Raw genomic sequence first — 10,848 nt, forward strand, 5'->3', positions numbered from 1 at the left:
CACCTGCTGATTGTGCACCTGAGGCCTTGGTGCCCTGGTACAGCCTGGGTTAATGACCCTTTTTATCCGCTTGAGTCATTCGATAAGGGGCAGCGGGCCAGCGGGCAGGTGGCCTGTGCCCTGCACCGGCCCTTTCATTGACTGAAGCCATATCAGCGCCACGTGGAGCTTCCACTGCCCTCCTCCCCCTCCACTTCCCAGCCGGTCCGGCCAAGATCAGTATGTTGTTGTTTTTTTTCCTCAATGAACATGACTCCTGGAGTCAAGGTTGTGGGGCCGTTCCCCCCCCGCCCCCCACTCCCGAGAAATATAAATAGCAACCACAGCACAGAGCAGAGGGCGAAAGAGCCAAGAGGAAGGAGGAGCGGATTCCCAACCATGAGTTCCAGCCAGCCAGGGGCCTGCCCCTGTCAGGGTGCTGCAGGCCGCCCAGCCATCCTGTACGCACTTCTGAGCCCCAGCCTCGCGACCAGGCCCCCTGTCCCCCCGCCCCGTAGCCGCTGCCTGTGCAGGCAGCATCGGCCGGTTCGCCTGTGCACTCCACATCGCACCTGCCGGGAGGCCCTGGACGTTCTGGCCAAGACCATGGCCTTCCTCAGGAACCTGCCATCCTTCCACCAGCTGCCCCTCCAGGATCAGCAGCGGCTGCTGCAGGGCTCCTGGGGCCCCCTCTTCCTGCTGGGGTTGGCCCAAGATGCTGTGACCTTCGAGGTGGCTGAGGTCCCAATGCCCAGCATACTCAAGAAGATCCTGCTGGAGGAGCCCGGTGGCAGTGGTGGCAGTGGCCAGCTGCCCGACAGGCCCCAGCCCTCCCTGGCCGCGGTGCAGTGGCTTCAGTACTGCCTGGAGTCTTTCTGGAGCCTGAAGCTGGGCCCCAAGGAGTATGCCTACCTGAAAGGGACCATCCTCTTCAACCCTGGTGAGCTCCCAGACACTCCCAGAGGGGGGCCAAGGCTGGAGGGGGGACAGGACCCATCCAGGGAGAGCACCTTCCAAGGGCTGGACATCCATTACCTCATTGGGTCCTCATTATCATTAAGTGCCCATCTCACAGAAGAGGCCACACAGCCAGGTAGGGGCAAAGCAGGGAAGGAAACTCAGGGCTACTCATGCCAGAGACTGGTCCTTGCTGCTTTACCCAAGAAACGTGCCCTGACCCTTAGTGGGAGGGGGAGGATGAGCACGTGCAAGGGCAGCTGTGTGGCGAGGTTCTGAAGGAAGAACTCCATGGGTTTGGAAAGACCACAGAGAAGGAGCGAACAGAGCGGGTGTGAGGGAGGAGAAGAAAGGAGTCTTTGTGAAATTCACCCAGGAGAGCAGCAGATGGAGATCATATTCTTTGTAATCTGGAGAGCACCTGAGATGAGACTTCCCCCACCAAAGGCCCTCACGGAATGCTTAGATTATAGTGATTGATTATAAGAAGTTATCACAATGACATAGTAAATTATTTATAATAATCTAGTGAACACTCATACTTAACTGTATTTTAGGCCCTATTCTATGGGATTTACATATACTAGTTCCTTGAAACTTCATAACAAGTTTATGAGGCAGGTACTCTTATCCCCATTTACAGATGAGGAAACTGAGGCACAGAGATTAAGTAACTTGCCCATGGTCATGCACTTAATAAGTGGGACTGAAACCCAGGCAGCCCGGCTCTTAACCGTCCCTCTCTGCTGCCTCCCCATAAAGGGGTGGATGAACACAAAGTTAAATGAATCAGTGCAAGAGGTAACAAAGAGGCAAAGGGATGTCTGCTGGCAGCTTTGGGACTCGCCCCTTGGTGGCTGGGAGTGGGGTGCTCACCAGCCTTCTCCCCTCCTCTGCCCACAGACGTGCCAGGCCTCCACGCCTCCCCTCACATTGGGTACCTGCAGCAGGAGGCTCATCAGGCACTGTGTGAGGTCCTGGGGCCCCAGTGCCCTGCAGGTCAAGTCCGCTTGGCCCAGATCCTCCTCACGGCCTCTATCCTCAAGTCCATTCCGCCCAGCCTGCTCGGAGACCTCTTCTTTCGCCCCATCATTGGAGACACTGACATCACCAGCCTCCTGGAGGACATGCTTTTGGTGAGGTGACCGGCTCCAGCCCAGCAGAGATCTAGTGTAGGCCACGCAGAGGCTGGCCACACTGACTCGGCCTGCCTTGGCCCGCCTGTCCCCAGGGGTGAGCTGACCCCCCTAGAGGGCCTAAGCCTGTACAGCCAGCCATTGGCTCTCTGGGCCCCAGCTGGGCCTGGCTCAGCCAGAGAAGCTGTGGAGCCCCCCACTCGGCCTGGCTCTAACTTGGACTTCCTTGGTTTGGACACGGTGCTCCAGCCAACTGGCCGGCTCTTGGTGATCCCTGGAGCCTCTGGGCCAAGACTCCTGTCTCCTCCTGGGACAGGGAAGGAGGCTTAGGCTGCTTATGGGGCCAGAAGTCCTACTGACTTTGTACAGAACTCACTTAAGTTATTGTTTTTTGTAATAAAAGGTGTGACACTTTTGGAGCCTGACACTGTGGTTTGTGCATATGGAAGGGACTATCTCACCTCCAGGGCCCTCCCTGCCCCTATCAGAGGGAGCCCAAGGGGAAGGACCCATCAAGGGTGCAGGAGCCAGTCCTCAGAGAATTGGGGTATTAATTTTTCAGAGTGGGATAATGGCTTCATTTCTGAGGATGAGCTGCATTTTGCTTCTGGGTCTGAATCCAGGGGACAGTATCAGTTCCCCAACTCCTCACCTCCTTGCCTTTATCCTTGGGTGGGGAGGGGGGTTTCTCCCCCTATTTCCAACCCCCACAGACACCGGCCCCCACCCCCATCCTCTACAGGCTCTCACTCGCCTCTGTGAGAGGCTGATCACTGTCAATCAGGAAAACAAAGCAGCTCATTCCCAAACTGAAACAGACAAGCTCACTGGAATTTCTGCAGTTTGGAATAATTCACACACACACACACACAATTCCTGCAGCTGACCGAAGAGGGTGCTCCTTTGTTCTCCCAACAGAAGGGAGCAAGGTCACCCAGGGCTGCCTGGAAGGCTGTTTGGAGGCCAAGGCAGGGTGAGGCTTAGCTGGCCTCAGAGCTGCAGCTCCACTGGTTGTTAAGGATCTGACATGCCTCCATGGCAGGTGTGAAGAGCCACCTCCCTGAGCCCCGCGAGTCCCCTTCCACGGCCCTTCTGTCACAGCCTCTGTCCTGGGATCCTCCTCCCAGACATTCCCATCGTCCAGCCACTAGAGGTACGAAATCTGGCACAGCCCTAGCATCCTGGACTGCTCCATTCAGCACCAGGGCCATGACTGCTCTGATTGGGCAATACCTGTGCCCCACTGTTTGTTAAATAGTTCAAATGTCACCCCCGAGTCAAGGTGACTGACCCGCTGGGTGGGCAAGCGGGAACGATGACAACACCCCTGCCGGCTGGACCGCCTCCTAGGGCGCCTCCTTTCTCCGGCAATAGGCCTCCCGGACCAGGCCCCACCCCCTTCACCACCACAGTTTGGATTCTTCTCACGGGGGTCAAGTTAATGATTGTTCAATCAAAGGTCATTCCCTCAGGGGCAAGAGTCTAGGAGTTGTCAGCTCAGGCCTCTCCCTTTGGCCCCCAGGATAGGACCACAGCCGAACAGACCACGTGCCCAAAACGGCCACCCAGAGGCAGCAGCAAGGGCCCCATTGTCCCTTACCACCCCCTCCCAACTCAGACACCCAGGAGGAGACAGAAGCACACAACAGACCCACGACAAAGATGCATACAGCTCAGACCTGCAGCCCTGATACACACACACTCAGACCCAGAGAGAGCAGGAACCAGGCCCACCACCCAGGCCCAGCACGGAAACGCACAGCCCAGCTCCCCTCAGCGACACGCAGCAGGCCCGGACACATTCACTCGACAGACGCACCCAGGTCACAGTCACACCATCGCGCCTGCCCCGAGGGTGCAACATGGACACCCCCTCCCACACTGGGGATGCTCTTCCTCCTGCTTCTGTTACGGTCGAGGGAGGCGGGGGTCCCAAGGTAGGAAGACCTGCAGCTGTACATCTTCAGGGTCTCTCCAGGGCCTGCAAATCCAGGCCAGATTACTTACCCTGACATTCGGGGCTTCATCTAACCAATCAGTCCCTTTCTCCATGGTGACCCCCAACACCCACCCTCCTCTCAGCTAGGCCAGGCCCTGCTTAACAAGTCCACCTGAAAAGCACCCCATCTTCAGCCAGGAACTAAACAAATCCCCAAGCTGAAACTCCTTTAAAGCCCAGAACAAAGCACCTCCCCCCACGCCCCCACCCCCAGTCCCTGGCAGACACCCCTAAACCCAGACCTCGACCTCCAGGCACCGCTCCCTGTCCTGGTACACCCCGCCCCATCTAACTGTGCAGAGGCATCCTTCTTAAAGAGCATAAACCTTGACCCAGGCAAGAGTAAGGGCTGAGATCTAATTACTTTCTTCTCTTCTATTGCCTTATTCAGATTGAACACAAAGAAGGTACTTGGTTCAAGTTTCTTAAACAGAATTTTCAAGTTCATGGAACCAAATCCACCAGATTCAGGCACTTGAGGTCACCCTACATCTTTTATGCCCCTTCACTAACTGCCCCCATTTGTCAACTATTGGGCCTCTTGACCTTAAATAACCCCTATGAAGCATTCCTTTCCACCCCCACCCTGCCTCCTTCCCTCACCATATGTAATATTTTCATTATCCACATAGCTTCTCTCTTTTTTTTTTAGATTTTTATTTATTTATTTATTTCTCTCCCCTTCCCCCCCACCACAGTTGTTTGTTCTCTGTGTCTATTTGCTGTGTCTTCTTTGTCCGCTTCTGTCGTTGTCAGCAGCACGGAATCTGTGTCTCTTTTACTTTCGTCATCTTGTTGTGTCAGCTCTCCGGTGTGGGCAGCGCCATTCTTAGGCAGGCTGCATTTTCTTTCGCACTGGGTGGCTCTCCTTATGGGGCGCACTCCTTGCACGTGGGGCTCCCCCACGCAGGGACACCCCTGCATGGCATGGCACTCCTTGCACACCTCAGCACTGCGCATGGCCAGCTCCACACAGGTCAAGGAGGCCTGGGGTTTGAACCGCAGACCTCCCATGTGGTAGACAGACGCCCTAACCACTGGGCCAAGTCCACTTCCCCATAGCTTCTCTTTTAACTCTATCTTGCTCCTTTCCAAATTTCTTCCCTACCCTTCCACAGGGTTGCAGAGCTTCACTGCACTGTGTTTCTTGTCTGCATGTCTTGTATCACTTGGTGTGCCCTATCCCAGACCTTCTGTTAGAACATAAAAATAAATAGAGCCAGACTAAAGTGATCATTGAGGAGCCATGTAATAGGGGCAATAATGCTTTCTCCAAAGGTAGGGAAGTGTACCCCACTTACCAGCAGTCTGGGGGTAGAACCTGTATCTCATCTCTCAGGGACAGTAGAGGAGGAAAAATGCTCTGGCAGGAAATCTAGCTCACTCAAGGGTTCGGGCTGAAATTCTGCTTTGAAATTCAAACTCAAGTCTGAATGACTCTGAAGGCCAGGCTATCGCCACCAGCCCCGGCCGGAGTGAGTCATGGCAGAGGCCAGGCTGTCTGGAGCCAACTCAGTCACTGTTTACTGACCATGTACCTCTCAGGCAGGATCCAGTCCTCAGCCCAGGCAGGGATGACTCATTGGAAGCAGGAGAGTGACTATGGCTTCAGGTCAGCCTAGGGTACCATTTTATTGCCATCATTACCTCTACCTTCATTAGTCAAATCATTGACTGCTTATTAAGCAGGTCGTCAGGCAGCTGATAAGGTATGTCCTGCACTGTCACACCCTGTTCTTGGGACAGTCACATACCCCAGACCACAGAGCCAGCACTCACTATCCATCCATCCGTTCTTTCTATCATTCAACATCTCTTGAATTTCACTTGCACCAGACCCTGTGCTAGGTGCCAGGGGCACAGTATGAAAAACACCTATAGTCCCTAGGGAAGCGGCTGTGGCTCAATGAGTTGGGCTCCTGTCTACAATGTGGGAGGCCCTGGGTTCACGTCCCAGGGCCTCTTTGTGAAGGCAGGCTGGCCCGCGTGCCAGAAAGCTGATGCAGCAAGATGAGGCAACAAAGGGAGACAAGCAGATTCAGAAAAATGCGCAGCAAATGGACACAAAGAACAGACAGCAAAACAAGCCACAAAGGTGGGGGGAATAGATAAATATACTTTTTTAAAAAGCCTACAGTCCCTACCCTCATGGAACTTCCTGTCTATGGCAAAGACACGTAAGTAATTGTAACACAGCATGATCAGGCACCAGGAGCTCAGAAGAGGAGTGATTAAATTTGCCTGGAGGTGGGAAAAATGCTTCACCCAGGGGATGACTGGTTCGAACTAAAGAGAATGACTAGGCGTTTGCCAGGCAAATCAAGGGGTGGGCATTCTAGACACAGAGATCATAGGTTCAAAGGCACAGAGGTGTCAGAGAGCAAGGGGTTTTTACTGGACATGACAAGGCTAAGGTTTCAGGGGAATCAGGGTTAATAAAGGGATTCTTTCATTCCTGGCAGGGGATGCCCAGAGGAAATCTCAGCCTGCTGGCTGCTCATTCTGAGTAATTACTAAACAGGAACCAGCTAACATTTATTGAGAGCTCCGTTCTAAACAGTTATACAGATTATGTTGTTTCATTCTCACAATTCTGCGCTGTTAATACTACCATCATCTCCATTTTCTAGATGAAGAAACTGAGGCACAGAGAGGTTAAGTAATTTGCTCAAGGTTGCACAGCTAATAAATGAGAAAGCTAGGATTTGAACTCAGGTGGTCTGGTTTCAGGGCCAGTGCTCTTAAACACCATGCTATCTTGGATCTCTGAAAGTCAGAGATGTCTGGGACACCTGGATTTCCACATGTAAGAGAATGACATTGGGCACCATACATAATAATTAACTCAAAAATGGATCAACAACCTAAGTATAAAAGCTAAAACCATAAAACTCTTAGAAGAAAACATACAGGTAAATCTTCATGAGCATGGATTTGGCAATGGATTGTAGCTATGACACTGAAAGCATTAACAACAAAAGAAAAAATAAACAAATTGGACTTCAAAATTTAAAATTTTGGGGTGTCAAAGGACTTTATCAAGAAAGTAAAAAAACAACCTACAGGGAAGCTGACTTGGCTCAATGTATAGAGCATCTGCCTACCACATGGGAGGTCCACGGTTCAAACCCAGGCCTCCCTGACCTGTGTGGAGCTGGCCCACGTGCAGTGCTGATGCACGCAAGGAATGTCATGCCACACAGGGGTGTCCCCCGCACAGGGGAGCCCCACGTGCAAGGAGTGCACCCCGTAAGCAGAGTCACCCAGTGCGAAAGAAAGTTCAGCCTGGCCAGGAGTGGCGCCACATACACAGAGAGCTGACACAGCAAGATGACGCAATAAAAAGAGACACAGATTCCAGGTGCCGCTGACAAGAACACACAGCAAATGGACACAGAGAACAACAACTGTGGGGGGGAAGGGAGAGAACTTAAAAAAAAAAAAAACAACCTATAGAATGAGAGAAAATATTTGCAAATCATAGCTCTAGTAAGGGTTTACTATTCAGAATACATAAAGAATGTCTACAACTCAACAACAAAAACACAAACAACCCAATTTAAAAATGAGCACTCTTTCCCTCTGAGTAAGTAGTGGTGGCAATGGCTTGTGTAGTGATAGCCAAGATCAAGGCTAGGGACCTTAACTGCTAGAAGGAGACGTTGAAACAGCTGGATGACCTGAAGGTGGAACTGTTCCAGGTATGCATCACCAAAGTGACAGGTGGCATAATGGTGGAGCTCGACAATATCTGAGTCACCCATAAATCCATTGCCCAAGTTCTCACTGTCATTTACCAGACTCAGAAAAAGAAACTCAGTAAGCTCTCCAAGGGCAAGAAGTCCAAGTCCCTAAATCTACAGCCCAAGAAAACTTGTGCCATGTGCCACAGGCTCAACAAGCATGAAGCAAACCTGAAGACCAAGAAACAGCAGCGGAAGGAGCAGCTGTTCCTTCTCTGGGAGTATGCGATTAAGAACTGAGCTACATGGTGTCAATAAAACAAACTAGCTGGGAAAAAAATGAGAAAAGGGCTTAAATAGACATTTTTCCAAAGAAGATATTCAAATGACCAGTAAGCACATGGAAAGATGCTCTATACCATTAGCCATTAGGAAAATGCAAATCAAGACCAAAAGGAGATAGCATTTCACACGTACTAGGATGGCTATTGTTAAAAAAAAAATGAGTAGAGTGTGTTTAGTGTGATGGTTGAGCACCTACCTTGCATGTACAAGGTCCCAGGTTCAATCCCTGGTACCTCCTAAAAAAAAAAAGTATTGCCAAGAATGTAGAGAAATTGCAACCCTTGTGAATTGATGGTGGGATTACAAAACGGTGCAGGCACTGTGGAAAAGTTTGGTGGTTCCTCAAAAAATTAAACCTAGAGGGAAGCAGATGTGCCTCAAGTGATAGGGCTTCTGCCTATCATATGGGAGGACCTGGGTTTGATCCCTGGGGCCTCCTGGTGAAAAAGCAGAAGAGAAAGCATGCCCATTGCCCATGAGACAAGCCAGGCCTGTGCAATGAGCCAGTGTACCTGCAAGTGAGTCATGCAGCAAGATGATGACACAATAAAAGAGAGAAGAAGGGGAGAGCTGAAGTGAAATACAGAAGAGAGCAGGAACTGAGGTGTGCAATTGACAGGGAACCTCTCTCCACATCAGAGGCCCCCGGATCGAATCCCAGTGAATCCTAGAGATAAAATGAGACGAGAAGTTCAAAAAGAGAAATAGAGAAGATCACACAGTGAATGGATACAGACAGCAAAAGCAGCAGGGTGGGGGCAGGGAGGGAAGGAGAAAAGGGGGAAATTAAATAAATAAATAAAGCTAAAAAAGAAAAATTAAACCTAGAACTTCCATATGACTCAGTATGTATATACCCAAAAGAACTGAAAGTAGGGACTCAGATACTTGTATGCCATTATTCACTGTAGCATTGTTATTATTTTTAATAGGCACACCTTTTTTTTTAGGTACCAGGACCTTTATGCAGGAGGCTAGAACTCAACCACTGAGCCACATTGGCTCCCGTGAGTTGGCTCCCTCATCTGTTTTGCTCTTTGCTTGCTTGTTGTTCGCTCGTTTTGTTTTTGCATGTCTGCTCATTGTTTTTTCTCTTTGTCTGCTTGTTGTTTTTGCTTGTTGTTTGTTTTTCTTTTGGAGGCACCAGGAACCAAACCTGGGACCTCCCGTGTGGGAGGTGGGTGCTCAACTGCTTGAGCCACATCTGCTCCCCCAGGATTATTCCCTATAGCCAAAAAGGGTAAACAACTCAACAGTCCATCAACAAACAAAATGTGGTATACTCATGCAATGGAACATTATTCAGCCATAAAAATGGATGAAGTTTTGATACATGCTACATGGATGAACCTTGAAGACATTATGTTGATTGAAATAAACCAGACACAAAAGGACAAATATATTATGATTCCATTTATATGAAATACCTATAATAGGCAAATTCATAGAGACAGAAAAATTAGAAGTTATCAGGGGCCAAAGAGAGGAGAGAATGGGGAGTTATTAATGAGTATGGAGTTTCTTTTAGGAGTGATGAAAATGTTTTGGATAGTAGTAATAGCTGCACAACATTGAGAATATAATTAATGCTACTGAATTGTACACTTAAAAATGGTTAAAAAGGCAAATTTTACATTATAATGTATCTTATTGCAATGCAATCAACATTTTAAAGGGATATCAACATAAACACATACCAAAAAAACAGTTGGACAACTGAGGAATAAATAACTATCTAGATTCCTTCCCCTACCCCACTTATAAAGTGGAATGAGAATGAAAAATCAAATCTTGCTTACCTAGGTTTAGGCTGCTGCTGAAAAGTCAGGCTTCTGTATTCCCCCAGGGAAATGGCTCCCCTTTCCCTTTAGAGTCCCTGGTCACAACCAGCAGCACATGTTAATGACTTGACATTTGTTTTGTCAATGAGGATTTACTGAAAGTCTGCTTTGTAATGGGTATCTTGCTAGGTCCTGGAAATTTAGTCCTACAAATGGCAATTGCTTATTTTCATAAGTGAATAACTTCTTGTGTCATCTAACAGCTTTTCCAGAGCAAATATCTTTATTCTGTCCTACACTGTTAGTCTAAAGTACTTACTCTTCAATTTCCAGGTTTTTAACATTTTAGTTTAATTTCAACTAAATATTTTCTGTATAAGATACAAAAAAAGTACATAATAAGTGTACATGGTGAATCATCACAAAATGAACTCATCCCCAAAACCATGACCCAGCTTAAGAAAGAGCATTAGCAACACCCCAGAAGAACTTCTTCCCAACATACCCTCTCCTTCCTCCCCAAAGGGTACCCTATCCCTGACTTCTAACAACATAAATAAAATTCCCTCTTTTGAACTCTATATAAATGGAATCATGCAGCATATACCCTTTTATGTTTGACTTCTTTTACTCCACATTATGTCTGTAAGATTCATCCTGTTGTTGAGTGTAGCGGTAGCCTATTCACTTTCATTGCTCTACAGTATTCCATTATACCACATTTTATTTATCCATTATACTAAGGATCAACATTTGGGTTGTTTCCCTTTTTGGCCATTATAAATAAAACTGCTGGAATCATTCCTGCACATGACTTTTGGTGCCCAGATATATGCAGGTTTGTTGTTATACAGTAAGAACTGAAATTACTGAGTCACAGAATGTACTCAACTTTAGTAGATCTTACCAGTTTTCCAAAGTTGTACCAATTTACACTCCTGCCAGCAGATGTGCAACACTTAAAAAAC

The 10,848-nt window shown here is 48.8% G+C and overlaps 1 protein-coding gene across 1 annotated transcript; it reads left to right on the forward strand.

Moving 5' to 3' along the window:
- The first annotated feature begins 349 nt into the window (after positions 1-349).
- Positions 350-2,486, forward strand: NR0B2 (nuclear receptor subfamily 0 group B member 2). Its single transcript, XM_004478762.4, has 2 exons — positions 350-919; positions 1,840-2,486. Exons 1-2 carry the CDS (start codon positions 379-381, stop codon positions 2,079-2,081), a joined length of 783 nt encoding a protein of 260 aa, XP_004478819.1. The 5' UTR covers positions 350-378; the 3' UTR covers positions 2,082-2,486.
- The last annotated feature ends 8,362 nt before the right edge of the window (positions 2,487-10,848 follow it).

Source organism: Dasypus novemcinctus, chromosome 9 (assembly GCF_030445035.2).
Source record: "Dasypus novemcinctus isolate mDasNov1 chromosome 9, mDasNov1.1.hap2, whole genome shotgun sequence".
In the NCBI taxonomy this organism is placed as follows: Eukaryota; Metazoa; Chordata; class Mammalia; order Cingulata; family Dasypodidae; genus Dasypus; species Dasypus novemcinctus.